Source organism: Aptenodytes forsteri, unplaced genomic scaffold, assembly GCF_000699145.1.
Source record: "Aptenodytes forsteri isolate BGI_AS27 unplaced genomic scaffold, ASM69914v1 Scaffold92, whole genome shotgun sequence".
Classification (NCBI taxonomy): Eukaryota; Metazoa; Chordata; class Aves; order Sphenisciformes; family Spheniscidae; genus Aptenodytes; species Aptenodytes forsteri.
The window spans coordinates 5,969,977-5,988,274 of record NW_008794581.1 but is presented as its reverse complement, the minus strand read 5'-3'; the positions used below and the strand labels follow the sequence as shown (position 1 = coordinate 5,988,274).

General features: G+C 40.2%; 1 protein-coding gene across 1 annotated transcript in view; it reads left to right on the top strand.

Annotated features, from left to right (window-relative positions):
- Positions 1-3,212: 3,212 nt before the first annotated feature.
- Positions 3,213-18,298, top strand: part of DDX4 (DEAD-box helicase 4) — a 32,564-nt gene continuing 17,478 nt past the window's right edge. The window contains exons 1-6 of the mRNA XM_009272554.1: positions 3,213-3,319; positions 4,168-4,627; positions 12,567-12,774; positions 13,212-13,280; positions 15,652-15,732; positions 16,061-16,144. Of these exons, the coding sequence (XP_009270829.1) occupies positions 3,213-3,319; positions 4,168-4,627; positions 12,567-12,774; positions 13,212-13,280; positions 15,652-15,732; positions 16,061-16,144 (1,009 nt within the window). The remainder of the gene's footprint in view (positions 3,320-4,167; positions 4,628-12,566; positions 12,775-13,211; positions 13,281-15,651; positions 15,733-16,060; positions 16,145-18,298) is intronic.

Below are 18,298 nucleotides of genomic sequence, written 5' to 3'. Positions count from 1 at the left end.
GACTGTCTCCCGTGGGAGGGACCCCACGCTGGAGCAGGGGAAGAGTGTGAGGAGTCCTCCCCCTGAGGAGGAAGGAGCGGCAGAGACAACATGTGATGAACTGACCGCAACCCCCCATTCCCCGTCCCCCTGCACCGCTGGGGGGAGGAGGGAGAGAATTCGGGAGTGAAGTTAAGCCTGGGAAGAAGGGAGGAGTGGGGGGAAGGTGTTTTAAGATTTAGTTTTTATTTCTCATTACCCTACTCTGATTTCATTGGTAATAAAATAAACTAATTTCCGCGAGATGAGTCTGTTTTGCCCGTGACGGTAATTCCTGAGTGATCTCCCTGTCCTTATCTCGACCCACAAGCCTTTCGTTATATTTTCTCTCCCCTGTCCAGCTGAGGAGGGGAGTGATAGAGCAGGTTGGTGGGCACCTGGCACCAGCCAGGGTGCACCTACCACAGACATTTGAAGATTTTGGTCGATGAAGTCTGTCCACCTGCTACCACATGAATTTGAAATGCAATGCTAACATCGCATGCTGGTGCTATGAAAGTGAATTAAACTAAAACCCGCAAAAGTGGAGATACATGAAGAACTTATTTTTTTCAGCATGCAAGCAGCTAGTTTTACTCTTGCAAGCCTGTCCTCTGTGTCCTATGCTATGAAAGACATATAGTTACTGCTATAGCAGATAGATGATGTGTATTTCATTGCATTCTTGGTCACCAACTACAGTCCTCGAAAAAGTTATGCTTAGGAAAAATGTTTTATTGTAAGAACTGCGAGCCAAACAGAATTGTAGAGATTCCTCCTGCTCCCTCATTAAAACTGCTGCCAACAGCTGACTTTACAAAAGGGTATTCATTTGCTGTCCTGCAGTTTGTGTTGTGGCTTTCTATTCTGATGACACATTACCTTCTGGGCAAAGAGTGTCTCTTCCTACGTGCCTGGGCAGTGTATAGAAAAATGGGAGCCTAAATTTATTTAGGACCTCTTGGTACATCTGTAAGACAAAGAAGGTATTAAATCCAGCTCTTAAAAAAATTGCCATCTCACACTATGTTGAATCTTCTTTTGATTTAGCCTTAAGGCATACTTTGCTCTGTACTTGCAGCTATAAGATAATTGTAATATGCACAAATTCATAAAATTGAGGCATTATAGAACATTATAGTGGATGAACAAATAATGTTTCCCATAATTGCAAACAGAGGCGTGGTCACATGGCTAACAAACTTAGTGAGTTTTGCATTTTGCTAGAGATTACTCCAGATTTCTTTCTGAAAAATACTGATAATACATCAGGATAGCATTTAAGATGTAGAAACTGTGTTACACAAAAAATCTTGTTTGTGGGCAAAGAGAAAGCACACCTTATATATAAGTAAAGCCAAGAATTTGTTGTCAGTGTAACTGAAATCCTAGGAGTCTAATCATTATTAGTCCAGCTCTAATTGTTACACAAAAAGAAAGAAGAAAATTTTTTATGCACGCGCTTACTTAAGATGTAGAAACTGTGTTCAACAAAAAATCTTGTTTGTGGGCAAAGAGAAACACCTTATATATAAGTAAAGCCAAGAATTTGTTGTCAGTGTAACTGAAATCCTAGGAGTCTAATCATTATTAGTCCGCTCTAATTGGTTACACAAAAAGAAAGAAGAAAATTTTTTATGCACGCGCTTACTTTCTACCCCTTTTCCTGGTGTTATGCTCACCCTTCTACTGCTACTCCGGGTCCTTAGGTTGGTGGTTTCATTCTTGAGCAGTGGTGAGAGGAGGGGACATTTCAGCAAGTTGTCAGCATCTGGAGTCCTTCTCTGGGAGGAATATGTTTACGTTGCTGGTTTCTTCTTCCTCAGTCTAGGGGGTTACACTCACAATTGGGGTTATTTTTATAAGTTTTTGTAATATACTTTTATATGTTTTTGTGGTGATCTGCTGCTCCATGTTACATTTGAATGTACTGTGTAAGATACCATTTATATATGTTGGATACTACTTTGTTCTCTTTTGGCTCTAGGTGACTCTACTTGAGTGGGGCTGGTTGGACAAAATGACCTCCAGGGTAGTCAGCAAATGTCTTGTGCAACTTGTGCCCTGCCATCATGGTTTACATCGAAATGTTAGCATCCTTAGGAAAAATAGTAATAAAAAAAAAGTTGTAGCTCCCTGAAGAATATTCTGAGTTGAACAAATTAGTTACATTTACCATGTAATTTCTGGCATTCACAAAATTTCATAGTTTGGCTTCTCCTGAAGTAGTGGGAAGTAATTTGGAGGCAGCAGATAGTCTCCTACAATGAGCAGAATCAGAATAATAGAGGAAGAAAATAAGAACTCTCCGAGTCCATCTACTAGTTAGAGGCTGTGACATCTGATTGTACCTAAAATTAATTAAGAGATCACCCACCAGTGATTACAGATCTGCCACCATGACTGCATTCATAGTTGCTCCCTATGTCTACCATTTAAATTAACCTAAACTGTATCTCCTTGAGTGAGTTAGGGAGTGCTGAACATGAAGTTATGCTGGCAAAGCTGAGGGAATGGTAACCTGCTGATGGAAAGGAGGATAAACTATTTGAAAGCTCTCAGTTTGGCTTAGATGTACCATCTGCCATTAACCATAAATTTATCAAAACAGACATACTGCTCTTTTTCTTTATGGACGTCCAAAATTGACCTTCAGTGCAATTAAAACAGAAGCTGTTTTAGCTGATGAAGGAGCCTACTCTGTTTTCTTGTTTAGGCAAAAAGTAAAATGGTGTGCTATGGAGTTAGCACAGTGGGTAAAATTTAGCTTGCAAGCCTCCCTGCTAGTTCCAGATGCTGCTTCAGGAACTTGTAAATGGCTTTATACACTTCCCACAGAGACGTTCCCACTGTGAGTTCTTCACCCTTGGACATTGTATATCTTGACTGATCACTTACTGAAAGCTAGTAACTCCAAGCAGTTACCTTTGCTACCTGCACTGAGCACAGCCTCATATATATCATCTAGTGGCGCAGTGTCCTGTCCTGATGTTCCTGAAAAATAAGCCTCTCCAATAACCTCCATCTGCTGCAGGAATTTGCCTTACTGTTGCCCAAAGCCCCTACTAGACATTCAGATGTTCACTGCAAAATTGCAGAGCTGATGTAGCTTCTCTGCAACAGAAGACTTTAAAGTTCTCAAACAGGCACACAGTTTTTCAAATAGTTTTTCTGACAAGGAAAATCTGTTGAACATGGTGGAGCAGGTTAACAAGTATTCATCACATTTATGGAATGATATAAACTTCCTTTACGATGTTCAGAATAAGTATTGCTGTATTATTCCACAGCACAAAAAGAGGTACAGAGAAGACATACACTGCGCCAGCAGCTCAGAAACACAAGCGAAAGTGTCAGAGCACTTGCCTCAATTTTTAATAGATGCATTGAACTGATACAAGTCCTATCTACATTCTTCCACACTTCAACATAAATAAAACTCCTAAGCCAGGAATTTAGCCCTCTTTTGTTTTCTCTACCAAGTCTGGTTTTACAAAAAACTGTGGGAAGGGGATGTTGTTCTTAAGTATGGTGGGGTTTTTTGGTGTTTTTTTTTTTTAACAAATTGCCTGTTTAACCTAATTAAACAATTTTTTTTTTTTAATTCTAGCAAAGGGGTATGTTCTGTTAGCTGTTACGCTAATGCTTGAAAATGTTGTTTGCAGTAAAATGATTAATATCTTAGTTGCAGTTCTGCCAAACAGTGGTTTTCACTTTTATTAGAAGTAGGTATTTGTAAAATAAACCACACTTTAACAGTCATACATGAAGAAAGTAAGGATTATTCAGATGCTCAGGGAGCCGAGCAGGATCATCAGCAAAGGACAGAAGTGCCCAGATACTGTGAACCTCCATTTTCCTGAGCTCTCCTTTCCTTCCACATGCACCGTGACTACCCCGCCGCCACCACTGCTCCACAGAGCAGTACACGCCATAGCGAGATAAAACATGCACCACCTCCCGCCCTTTCCTACCCACGGGGCAAATCACCGCAGACCAGATAAAGGCCCCAGCAGACCCCTGCCCCACAAGCTCCAGTCAGGCGCGCCAACACCGCTCCCGCGCCACCCTCACTCGCTGCCCTCCCCCAGCCTTAACAGCCCCAACCGCCTAACGGCTCGGCGCATAATGCCTCACCCCTGGCTACAGGCACCAGCACACGCGCTCTGCTGGCGAGCCGCGCTCTTATTGGCTGGCGGGCGAGGCACGTGACGGGCCAGCAACTGCACGTGGTGGTGCCGTTATTAGAAGCCTCGGTGAGAGGCGCCATTTCATTTCAATGCAGAGCTTCGGTGGCCGCGGAAAGGAGGTAAGAGCAGGGGTGGGCGCCTTTCTCATGGAAGTGGGAGGCTCTCCCCCGAGAGGACACCCCTCCCACCCACCCCCCGCCGACGCAGTGGGGGTTGCAATGAGGACAGTGAGTGCTGGGACAGCACTCAATAGTGTCCCCTGCATGGGTGCTGTGGGACACGCTGGAGGCAGGCAGGGTGTTGCTGCTAATGTGTTTCGTCTCCTGCAAGCAGATCTGAAAGGGCACAGCATGAACCACGAGGACTGGAATGCAGAGATGGGGGACGAGGCATCGCCAATCCTCCCACTTCTTGAGCAGGTATGAGGTGGCAATTGTTGGGCTGTAGCATGTTTGCTTCTTTTTCCCTTCCTCCCACCCCTGGCCCTGCGGTCTAGGTGGCTGGCAGGCTGTGGTCCCCTGTTCCTGTGATTCCTGAAGCACCTGGAGGAACTTGCCCTTAACTTGCATGTAGAAAAGGCAGTGTTTTCTTAAACAATAGTAGCAGTTTCAGTCTCTCAAAATGTTGAGGTGCCTTGCCTCCCTGGAGGCTCCTGGGGCATGGTCAGTGTAGCCAATTAGTATTACTCTTCAGCTGCTTCATGCTGCCTTCTTACATTGGCTTTTGAGAGGATGTGTACTTAAAGTGACATATACTAGTGGCATAAAAGCAACACATACTAGTAACTAATTATGATACATGGGCTGGGAATTGAGTACCTATGTGGATAGGCTAGCAGACCAGCAGAGGCTGCAAGGGAACAAGCAAGAACTTAGGTAGGGTAGAAACTTATAATTGCAGCTAAATGGTGGTAAGGGGTATTCAAGTAAAGTTTTTTAACTTCTGAAAGGGGTGGTTCCTGTTGCCTGCCCTTTTTCCCTTATAATGCACTCCTGTTCCCTTACGTATGTTAGATCCAGTGTTTCTGAAGTTGTAAGATAAACTGAGAACAGATCACTGTTTTTTGGGTGTTAGTAGGCTGCAATTTCTTGCACAAATCAGACTGGTTTGATGGTCTATTGAATAGTAAAAGGGCAGTGGTGGAACTGCATTATTGGGGATTAGCAGAACCATGTCTTTTGGTGGTAGTTCATGGCTGTGGGTTAAATGTGAGTTGTAACTTCTCTCTCTGCACCATTGATATCCTTTTAGCTATTCTATTTGCTGTCTCTTTCTGCTGGCAGTCACTGAATTGCTGTTTCTTCTTACCACAGCAACAAATAGAACATAGGTGATTCTCTCAGCTGATTTTCATTGTTCAGTTAATATTGCACTTCATGTTGTTCCCAAACTTTATGGTCTTAAATGCGTAGGAAGGGTGAGGAGCGCACCTGTTTAAGGGCTGTAGATAGGACTTTGAATATAATTTACAGTATGTTTTTGCAAACATGGTAGGCTGCTGTAGGAGTTCACTGTTAACTGTTACTGAAGAGATGAGATTTCCTCCCCATGAGCAGTTTGCTTGCTGCTGTTTTGTTCAGGTACCAGTGCTCATTGTATACTTTTGTGAGCTCTCTTAATTTTCTAACCTGATGGAAAAATGGCTTAGATGGCCTTGACCACCAAAGCTGATAAAGAGAAAATAAATAAACCTCATCTTTTCTTGATAGCAGTGAGTTGTTACATGGTCTCATTTGCTTGGAAAACTGTAGTCTTAGAAAACGGAAATCTGACTTTTCAAGCAGGCTTAATTGTGTATAGAAACCAAGTCGACTTCATTGTATCTGTAGCTCTGAATGTGTAAGTGGGTCTCATCATGATGGTTGTCTTCTAAAATAAGTTAACATGGTCACTGTTCCATAAAGGTATTCAGTCCTTTGGCTGTGTATTTTGAAAGCGTTTTTAATACCCAGCTTTTTAGGGAAGAAAAGCAAGGAGACTCATGGATCCTGACTGGGATTATATAGCATCTGTGTTTACAGATCTGGATAGTTTCCACACTTGCTTCCCCAGCTCTCAGGAAGCTATCATATATCCAGAAATAGGTGGAGCTGTTGCTTCCTCTCAGATCTTCTGTTCAAGTTGCTTCTGTAAGTTGTCTCCACTCTGCTTCCCCCCCTCCCCCCCAAATGAGTTGGGCTACTACAGTGTTTGCAAACCCAGCTCACTTAAACTGAAACTGGAAGAGGGTGATCGTAGCAGTTACTCTTGAGTTAAATTCCTGGCAGTAGAAAAGCTACAATTAGGTCAGGAAGTAGTACATTTAAGTTGTTAAACTATGTGCAGTTTAATGGTCTCAAGAGTTTGGCAGCAGGCAGAACAATTCTTAAAATGCAGTTCTGGACTTCATAGCAGAACTAGGGTGATGTCAGGTACCTAGTGTCAGGCCTAGTTCTGAGCTAAATCTTGTGTAGAAATTCCTATTCAATTTTGCTATTTTTTTGCATAGCAGCAAAATGCTTTGGTGTGAAATGAAGGATAAGATACGGGAATGTAATGAGAGACAGCTAAAGAATAATGTTTTGCTGATTCTGATGTTGTTATCAGAACATTGGTATTAGAAGAAACGGCAGTAAATTTGAGGAGAATCTGTAATGAATCTTTGATTGTTGGCATTGGTCCTAATGGGCATTTAAATTCAGCCTTGAGGAACAGGGAGGAAGAGGAAAGGCGAATGGCTTATCCAGATGGATGTACGAGGCTAAAAGTAAGGTTGCCAAAAGAAGAAATTACAGCATACACTTTTCAGAATAGTAATTTTACCAGTTTGGGTTTAATTTCCTGTAGTTGTTGCTAGCCACATTGAGAAGTGTGAAAGCTGTAGTAATGTCTAAAAAGCACAATCTTGAAGTAAAAAGTGTGGTAGTTATGTGATGTTCCTCAGTCAGCTGTTGTTTTGGCTTACTAGTATGTGCCTGGCTTGCATTAAACAGGAGAAAGTTAAACATGGCCTTTGCTGGAAGTAAAACTGACCATAAGAGTAAAATGTGAAAATTAGCTGCTGTTCTGAATTGTTCAAATGGAATATCTGAATCTTTGAATAAATGAACAGGGACTGACAATATTTCAGTTACTTCCTTTTAAGATAATCTGTAAGCATCGTCTAGTAAAACCCTAGAAAGTGAGTTATGAAAGTGATGAAAACAGATTTTTAGTCACAATACAAACAGTCTGAAAGATTGGAAAAGAAAAATACTTCAAATGATTATAGTATTGTTTTGAACAATAAATGTTTCTTATATTCAAGGCTTAAAATGTTTGTTGGCAAGGTGACAAAGCTGATGCCCACACAAATCAGCGACAGAAGGCAAGATAAACTTACTTAACTCCACATGTCAACTGTGTATAATGTGCTTTTGGTGACATTCAGATGCAAACAGTATGCCATACTGAAGTGTATTAAACTGAAGTGAACAGAAGAGTCTGAGAGACTGCATTTCTGAAGGTGCAGAAGGCAACTTCTTTCAAGTGCAAGACATAGCAACTGCATTTGTATTTATGTACTTTGCGTGGCCTGGGGTTAACATGATGTGCCTTTTTTCTTTTTGTAGGCTAGCTTCTCTGAAAGACCAAATGGCCCCTCATCTGACTTCAGTCCAAGTGTAGGCTCATTCGGTATGTGAAAGGCACTTTTGATTTTGCTGATGTTTGGGGGAGTTGATCCCTTGAACAGCTTAGGAGATTAAAGAAAACCACAGTATTATCATTGTGATATTTTCATGCGTCCGCCATGGAGTAAACAACATCAAATTATACAGGTAACATAACAAATAGACTTTCCTTTTGATACTCAACCCTTCTTTATTTACTGCAGTTACATGTTGAATACAGAATATAACTTCTAATGAGAGTCGATAGGTGTTACCTCACAAGCAATTTACTGCAGTTACATGTTGAATACAGAATATAACTTCTAATGAGAGTCGAGGTTACCTTGTGAGGTGTTACCTCATTTCTAAATTTGTCACAAGCATTTCTAAAACAGGCTGTGCTAAACATAACATTTATTTTCAATACTGTTCATATGCCATGTTGAGCAGTTCTAGTGAGGTCCTGTCTGACAGTTGTGTTGAAAATAAGAAAACGTCAGGTGAGGTTGTTGAACAGAAACTTGGATCCATTTAGAAAAACCAGCAAAAACCACAAGGCAAAACATTGATGTTTGGTATCAAGTTTCTGTAAAGCACTCTTGGCTTCGTGAAGATGATGCCTTTATAAACTTGAACAGAAGTTTTAGATACGGAAGTTAGAAGAAGTTTAGATATAGAAGTTTTAAATATGCCAAGCCAGGGTTGCTGCTGGAGGTAGTTTGCCCCAGGCTTTACTTTGTGTGACTCATTATATAATAGCCACATCAGGAAACAGGTTTTGCTTAGAGCTAACAGGCTGTGGGATAAGGCAATCGGGGTGTTCTCACTGTAGTTTCTGAACTTAGGAATGGTCTTTAAGACTGCTTGAGGATATTTTAACTTCAGTGAAATTCAGTCTGAGGTAAAAATTTTGAGCTTATATCATTTAGTTGATCCAGCTGTGGAGGAACAACCTAAACTTTATTTTAACAAATTGTGGTTAGCACAAATTACGTTGATATTGTAGAATCATAGAACAGCCCTGGTTGGAAGGGACCTCGAAAGATCATCTGGTCTAACCTTTCATGGTAAAGGAAGCCTAGATGAGATTATCTAGCACCCTGTCCAATCCCATCTTGAAAATCTCCAGTGATGGGGACTCTGCCATGTCCCTGGGGAGGTTGTTCCAGTGAATGATTGTTCTCACAGTAAAAAATTCTTTCTTCTATCAAGATGAAACCTTGCCCAGTGCACCTTGTGCCTGTTGCCCTTTGTCTTCTCCGCGTGGCTCTTCATGAAGAGAGAGCCCCTGCCGTCTTTGTAGCTGCCCCTCAAGTACTGGAATACTGTGAGGTCCTCCCTGAGCCTCCTTTTCCTCAGGGAGAAAAGACCTAACTGCCACAGTCTTTCTTCATGCGGCAGGTTCTCCATATATTTATAACTGCTCATGTGTTTATGAGTAGTTAGAACATGGCAGTATGTTTATTACTGATGTATCTCTCCCCTGCCTTTTAGTGTATAGCTGAAAGGCAGACTTATGTTCTCCCAATTCCTTGTCCCCAGGATGTTGGAAAATTAGGAAGGGTAGGAACAAGATAACCACTTGTGCTACTTGAATTCCTCTGAATTTGGACAGTTACAGGAAATAGAAAATTTGGATGACAGGCTTTGCATTCATCCTAGAACAGCAGAAATGTTTTATGAGGTCTCCAGGTTGCTAACTTCAGTAATGGTTTCACACAGAACAAATAGGAAAGGCAGTGCTTGTGAAGAGAACTTGAATTGCAGGTTAGGTGGAAGTGAGTCTTGGGAGCTTCATGTTTTGTTTGTTCCAACTCTTTCTTTCTGACTAGCTGTCAGCTCTGCCTGATAACTTTTCCATTACATATTGCAAAAATAACGTAAGTATTCTCTGATTTGTGCCTCTTGAACTGATGTCAGGGAGGGCTTTTCCTGTTGAAGGACTTGCTTTCACTGTCATCATTAACCATTTATTCCTTTCCTGAGCTAGACATACTGTGCCATTTTAGATCAGTGTAAGCAATTTCAAAGTGTCTGTTCTGGCTTGACACAATCTTTCAGGTTCTTAGTTGATAGGGAACTCTACCAATGTTTTCAAGCGTAAGTAATAATACTGAGATTGCTTAATTATGCTAGATACAAGCAAAATTTATTTGCTGTTTAAATAAAGACTTAAAGAACTAAAGCTGTTCGGGAAGTCCAGAGGCGAGGCTCTTGGTTGATAACATTATGCATCTTGTCTTGACCTTGTTTAAAAGGGTGCATCAGATTAGGGATTCTTTCCCTGCAACATGATGGAAAAACGTGTCCTTTTTAAAAAATTTTTTTAGAAAAGGCTGCATGGGCCTTTTTTCTTTTTTTCCCTTGCAAAACTTCTAATTTATGAACAGATTGTGCTTCAGCTGAGTTTTAGATAAAGCTCTCATGAGCTGCTCTGTTGTATGCAATGCACTTCTAGGCTCTGTATAGTTCATAACTATTGTTAGTGATATAGTTTGCTTGTTTGACACTAAATTGCATGAATAGAGTTAGTGTATGCAGGTTAAACTTTAATTTTGATTTTTTTCCTTGAAACAATCTATAGTAGTAGTACTCTTGTGTAAATCCTTGTAATGAGGATAAACTAAAAGCAATATTGCGTACTAGCAAATTAGTATTTTATAAAGCTTTACTTTGACTTAAACAAGTGAATTTGTTCTTTGTATTGCTTCTTCATGAAAGCAAAACTTTCTTTACAAGCTGACTGTTCAGAATTTTCAATACTGAAGGAACTTTCTTCTTTCCTGTTTCATACTCCTTTGGTACTTAAAAAACCCAACCAACCAACCAAGCAAACCACCCACAGAAAATCCCAGACAAAAAACAGAATTAAAAGTCTTGCCAAAATGACATTTATTTAGTATGTACAGGATTTGGGGGTGCATGTCTCTGGAATGGATTAAAATCAGGATTTTAAATCCCCGTGTACAGTAGAAAAATGTAAGTGAACGCATATGATGAGGAAATCAACAGATCTAACAGCTGTTGTTCAGAGATACACTGATGCAACGCTAGATTTTAATTCCAGTGAATTGGAAACAAGAATTCATTCTAGTCCTCTTAATCTATCAAATACTGCTTGAAAATTAATACATTTAGAGTGGTAAATGATACAGTGATGAATTAAACACTAGCATTTGGTACTTCTAGACTTCCTATAAGACCAGTTAGCTTGCAAACCTATATAGACATGAGTCGCATGAATAATTTGCATAGTAGGCAAATGATAATTGTGAAAGTTGCTATACTTTTACCAATCTTAATAGGTTGGTTAGCAAGTAACAGTGCAGCCTACAGCAGTGCAGCCTACAGTTCAGCTGGTGTAAGGGCTAAGCATAGCAGACCTGACTAAAGAATGATTATTGGTTCTGTCCTGTTCACTGTCTGTAAATCTGTGTTTTTGTCCAGCACCTTTCATTAGTAGAGGCAATAAACACAGAGGGCAGCATGGTTAAGGAACTTAATAAAGCAGATGCTTTACTGATCAAGTATTTTGTTGGCATATGATGTGCTTTCCAAAAGCTTTGAATATGGAATTAACTTAATGTGCTTAAGGTGTGGAAATCTCAGTGGAAAAGGAGTGATGGAATAAGAATGGGTTAGGATGGCAAGTAAAGGGAAGAGAGTCCTCACGCCTTTAAAGGCAAATAGACTTGGTCAATAGAAGCCAATCTATTGTGGTAAACAATAGAAGTGTTAATTTAATAATTGGTAAGGTGTTTTTATTTGCTGCTTGTTACATGTTACATATAAACATGAATATTGGAATCTTTTTTACTGGCTTTGCCACAAACTACTCACTTAAATCTTCCAAGTGAGCAGGAACTCTGAACATTGTTCAGATTATGAAAGCAGCAGTTTAACACTTTGTTTAGTGTTGTACGAGCAAAGTTTCCTGATTGAGTGACTTGATAATGTACCAAATGTCATCTGTCTTCTTTTTTTCTGTATGACAAGCTCTTGTATACAGGTGATCTCTTCTTTAACTAGTGCGTTTGTTGTCTTGTGGAATGTACTAGTGTCTAGTTTTTTTCAGGGGTAGCTATATCATTATGTTAAGCAGTTTTAACTTGAAAGGGAGACGGTAAAAATCAGTTTCTGTGATATGCCATATACTTGCGCAACATGGAATTTTGTAGACTTCATGTTTTGATTTCAGATTTCATATCTGTATGATGGTTGCTGATGTACCTTGATCTTGACTCTGATATTGCAGAATAGGGAATTTCATTTTTATAGAATCACTCAGGTTGGAAGGCAACTCTGAAGATTGGCTGGTCCAAATCCTTGTGTAGAGTAGGGTCACCTATAGCAGGTGGCTCTGGACATTGTCCAGCTGAATTTTGAATTTCTCCAGGGATGGAGACTATACAAGCTCTTTAGGCAATTTGCCTAGTGTTTAACCACCCTCAGAGTATAAAGATTTTCCTTATGTTAAAATGGATTTTCCTGTATTTCAGTTTGTGCCCATTGCCTCTTGTCCCCTTGCTGCATATCAGTGAAAAGAATCTGACTCTGTCTCTGCTCACTTCTGTTAAGATGTAAGATCCTTTGAGCCGCCTTGTCTCCAGGCACAGATGTTCTAGCTGTCAGCCACTCTGTGTATGCAGATGCACCAGTCTTTTCATTATCTTTGTGGTCCTTTGCTGGACTCATTCCAGTATGTCAGTGTCTGTTTTGTACTGGACAGCCTAGAACTGGACGCAGCACTCCAGATATGGCATCATCAGCGGGGAAGGACGACCTGCCCCCAGCTGCTGGCAACATTCTTCCTAATGTACCCCGGAAGGCTGTTGGCCTTTACTGCAAGGGCACACTGCTGGCTTATGTTCAGTTTGCTATCCACCACAGCCCTCAGGTTTTTCTCTGCAAAGATGCTTTCCAGATGGTTGGCCCCAGTGTGTACTGGTGCCTGGAGTTATTCCTCCCCAGGTGTAGGATTTTGCATTTTTCTTTATTGAACTTTGAGGTTCTTGCCTGCCCATGTCTCTAGCATGTTTTGAGTTTCCTCTGAGTGAAACACAGCTCTGTGTTACGTCCCGGTTTTGTATGTCTGCAAACTGGCTGAGGGTGCATTCTGTCCCGTCATCGGGGTCATGAATGAAGATGATAAACTGTGTTGGCCCTAGTATCAGTCAGTGGGGTGCTCTGCTAGTGATTGGCCTCCAGCTGGAGTTTGTGCTGCTGATCACAACTCTTGGAGCCCAGTGGTTCAGCCTACTTTCAGTCCTCCTCACTGTCCAGTTATGTAGGCTGTACTTCATTGGTTTGTATATGAGGATGTTATGGGAGACAGTGTCAAAAGCCTTACTTTCTTGTTGTTTTCCTTTTCTAGGTGCTGTTGAAAGATCTAACAGAATTCAGCATATGCAGGATCATTTTGGAGGGTATTCTAGGAGTAGAGGTAGGATTGCATGGTTAAAATTTGTAGTTTTGGGGGTGATTAAGCCTTCCTTCTGGAGAACATTTAGAATGGAGGACTTTGCAACTGGTGTTCTAGTAGATTCTGGAAACTCAAATTTTACTGTGTTGGTAGCAGTACTGTTGCTGAGTGGTGCTATTCCTTGTAGAAAACAGTAGTTACACCTGTCCTAAGCTTTATAATTTTAATTCATTTTCTTTGTCTTATAAAAGGACATCTTCATCATGTGTTTTTTTGTTGAGTGGGAGGTGGGCTATAGACCTGAGGTCCCTTTCAGCTTGAATGATTCTGTAATTTTATTGTTGAGTATAAAAATAACAAACTGAAACAACAACAACAAAAACCCCAAAACACCAAACCCACCCAAAACCAAAAGCCTTCCCTGAAGTTCAAGGTAGCTTTGAATGCTAAGTCGATTATATTTTCTAATTATAGATACTGATGAATGTCTGAACAGACAGTGTCAACCAGCGAGTAGATTTGGTAGCGGAAGGAATTTTGCAAACAGAGGTAACTTTCTGGAGTGCGTGTAATTCTAGTGGCTAGTCTTATTTGATACATTAAATTTTCCCTATTCAGGTACTCAGTTTTGTTGTATCAGAGCCAAATGAGTATTTATGACTTGGAGGGTAATACTAATCCTTATTTCTGCATAATGTAGGCACTCAGTATTACCCCTTAGTTTCGACTGCACAACATAAAATACCCCAGCGTATTTGCCAGAGGGCAGGACTCTACATTTAAAATCAATGTTTTGTTTACCTCTTGCTTTGATTCCATTCTCCCTGGAGAAGGGTATTTTTCTGATAATTTTGTTGAGTCATAATGTAGTATAAAAGGCAGCTGAATATTATTCACATATATGCCATGTGAAGGAGTATACCAGTGGTCTTCTGTGGAAGACCTGAAAGCTTTCTTTCTTTAGTATCCATAAAGCAATATTTAATCCCTGTCCTCTTCTTGCTTATAATTACAAGTGCCACTCTTGTATGCAGTGCACATTGAAGAAGGTTAGTAATTGGCAGTACTGACGCATATGCTTCCACCAGGTACTATCGGAAGCGTATAGGGCAGTGGAAGCTACTATCATGTAGCATCGGTCTGGATAGTTCTATGGCTGTAAGTGGGACTGGTTATGAAACAAGGAAGGTGGAAACTCTAGTGCTGGTTTGGGCATGTTTAGCAAAAGTTCTGACCTGCAGAACAGCGGTGGAGCTACTTACAGTTGTTATGTTTATTCTTTTAAAAAATTCTACACCATTTCTGCATCTCTTGGATTGATGCCCATTATGGTAGGGGAATGCTAGACTTCTTTGACTTAGCAGGCAGCAACACTTTGGTGGTGCTGCAGAATGATGACGATCAGTTCTGCTGTACTCTCTCCAGCAATTGTGAAATAATTTAAAGTCTGTAGTATTTATGGATGTTTATATCTAGACTGTCTTTTGCATGTGGGCCTTTAAGATGTGGGTTTTTTTTTTAATTTGGAAAAACTCAAATGACCTATAAATTAGTATGCACCAAGCATTGATGGAGAAGGAGCTACAGATGCTGTGGTAGGAGAACTTCTTGGTCTCATTTAGCAGAAGATGCCCTTTGTCATTGCAAGATGATAGAACAGGTGTTCAGTTGAAGAATAAAGACTAAGGAGTAAATGACTATATAAGTTGACTGCTTGGATTTTGGACAACACCTAAAACTGTCCAGTCTAAAATGAGAAATACCTTGTTTATGCATGTGGCTGTTTACTTCCTTTCTGGCTCCATCAGGAGGGTGACTAGGGAAAGGGGTTAGAAATAAAAACACACTAAATTCTTGGCACTACCTCTCCCAAGCAACTGAGTAAGCAATTCTGAGTGATAAAAAAAATAGGAATTGATAGATCTGAAAGGCAGGTTTGCAAAGCCTCGCTCCATAGGAGGCAACAATTGCAATACTACCTCACGCTACGGTACTGGTTATGAAGACTGAGAAGGTACAAATGCTGTCAGTTGTCCTGTGACTGATCCGGAGGACTGAGCTGATCTGCATCATAACCGAAGAGTTGAAAGTTAGTAGCTTATATAGCATATATGTGTGTAAAGTCAAATACTTCAAGACTTAATGTTTGATTTACTTCTTGCAGAAAGCAATACTACAACAGAGCAGTAGACTCTTCTTCTCATCGTACTTTTTGGCAAAAAATATTTCTTCTTTTTTTTTTTATATTTAGGCAAATTACTTAGTTTTATTGTACTTTTTATCTGAATTTATAAAACAAGGACTGCAAAGAATAATTGCCAAACAGAAGGCACTTGATCTGCACATGCAAAACTGGGCAAACTAAGTTGTTGTGTGCTATGCTGTACTGCAGGTTTTCAAGAAAGGAATGTTGTAGAAGATTCTAATACACAAAATAGAGGTTTTAGAGGATTTCCTGGTGGATTTGGACAAAGCGAGAGTAAGTTTTTATGTTGACTGGTTTGTGTGGGAGCAACATACATTTGGTCATTCTTTCTGGGTTTGCTTGCTCCCTGAGAACTACAAGTATAAAAGTGAAAGCTATGAAATAGCTTCTGTTCTTCAGCCGTGTTGTGGAACATGGATGGCATCTTTGAAAAATCGTATCACTGGGAACAATACAGCATAGGTCGGAGTTAAAAAGAATCTGTTGGGGCAGTTGCACTGTAGAGTTTTTGGAGTGAATAGTATTAGCTTTAAGCATAGTATTTCATTATACTAATTTTAGATACTACATCCACTACGCTGTGTATTACTTACAGATACTAAAGATGAGCAAAGAGGCAGACCTCAGTCTGGCATTTTTCTTGGCTCTAGAGGAAGAGGAGCATTTGGAGGTCATGCAGGTGAGACTTTTTAGTAGGGTGGTGAACCTTTCAGATTTCCTCATTGCTGATTTGTGGCAAAACAATACCTTCTTAGCTTTGCTAAACGCTGTCACTGTGATTGTTCTCTCTGTCTGAATGAAGAATGTACTGCAAATGTTAGATAGCTTGCTTGCATGCCTACACAAGATATGTTTGTAACTTGGATAAATTTTAGTAATTGGATTTTCACAGCTGTGTCTTCTGTAATGTTTTTCTTGGTCCTACTGCTACTGGGTCAGGTAATGCACAGTGAAGCAGAGGTGTTAACCCCAAAATTCAAAGCAAGCCTTTAAGAACTTGCTAAGTTTTGAGATAGTCACTCTAGACTTCCCCCCCCCCCCTCCCGCTCCCCCCCCCCCCCCCCCCAGTAAAGGGAAATATTGCTTTAGGTTTGTCGAGGCTGACAAGTAAGGTTTGTAGCTCTGAGAGGCCAGCTCTTCCTGATGACTTTATTCTAATGTTGGTTTTCTTGCTGTCTACAAAGGATTTTTCCGTCATGGTCCTACCTTCCTTTGCCACTGATGCTACTGTAACTTGTAACCTATGTGTTGTGCTACCTAGAGTGTAGTAATCTATCGCTCATGAAAGTCCCATAATTCAAATTAGAAATATTATTAAACTAGTGTAATGGGTAGTGGATGGCTGATATTCTGAACATAAGAACATTTTATGTGATACTAGTAAAAGAACTTTTCACTGTAGAAAAAAAACAAGTATGCATTTTCAAAGTGCTCCTTGATATCCAAAGAACAATTGATTTGCCTCTATTTGACTTAGTTCATATTAAGTTTTTCAAATTTTAGTTCCAATAATGATTTTTAGAAACTTAAGTGTTTATAGAGGCAACATGGTAATACTCATAGTGGACAGAACTGCATCCTTAATGCAGGATAGGCATTCCTTACTTTTCCATGACTATTGTGTAAGGTATTGGTATGTAAAGACTGTTATGGATATTGGTAGGCAACAGTTGCACTAGTCTGTATAGAGGTTCATGTGGAAAGATAATTCTTCATAAAGAGTAGTTTGTTGCATGGGAAGTATGTCCTTTTACAGTAAGAGAATGCGTCTGGATCTAGCAAAGGAACAGAGCAAGCACTGCTAGGCTGTTGTGCTGCCTCCATCTCTGAATAGCGGTCACATCACTCTATTAGAGTTTGTAGAGGTAATGAAGGTAGGGCTGTGCTGGTTTCTCTTAAAACAGTTACGCTTTTTAGCAATTAGAGATACTGTGTAAGCATATTATATCTTCTGATAGAAAAATAAGTATTTAAAAGTGATTACACACACTGTATGTTGCACCTTTGCTTGGATTCTCTGTCACCATCTCGATGAAGCTGTGGTTTTAGAGTTGCTTAAGAGTATTGCTGCTGAAGAGAGCATTCCTGATCCAAGTCACAGTACTGGCTGCCTCTTTAGAACTGGTATATATGTTTAGGGTTAATAATTCGCCCTTGTTGAGAATGAGCAATTGGATTAATATGCTGCCCTGATGCTCTTCTTTTGTGCTTGCACTGCTGCAGTGGGGAAGAATGCAGATGAGGGAGGGCAAAGGGTCATTGCAGGGTCACTGTACTTCTGTGGTACTGGTCTTAAAATTGTCAGTCTCACGGTATGATTTTTATGAATGGCTTGAGCTGCTCATTTGAGTAGAGAACCTATTAACAGCTTTGGTTGTTGTCTTTCCTCTTCACTCAGTCTTGTGTCCCTTATCTACGTTTCTAGCCTCCTTTCTTTTCCAGAGGGGCCTTGTATTAAAGGGTTTTTTTACCCTTCTTTGAAATCAGCAACACAACTTCCTGCACAGAGTAGCTAGAGGCTACCAGTTAGGTTTAAGGCTTTTTCTATTTTGTGTATGGTAAGAGAAAGGACTTGAAATGGATTCTGGAAATGCTGCTATTAATAGCTCAGTCTTAATACAGTTTTTACATATGTAAAACGTGGTACTTCCTCGCTCTTAAGCGTAAATGTCTTTGTTTTTCAAGCGATAATGAAAGCAACACATACACAATACATGGATGTTGAGGTCAGAACTTTCATGAAATGGATGTTATGAATGTGTGGCTTTTGAAATAACAGGATAGTTTTATATTCTGATTTAAATGCTCTCCTTACTCTTGAAAAAGTACTGTG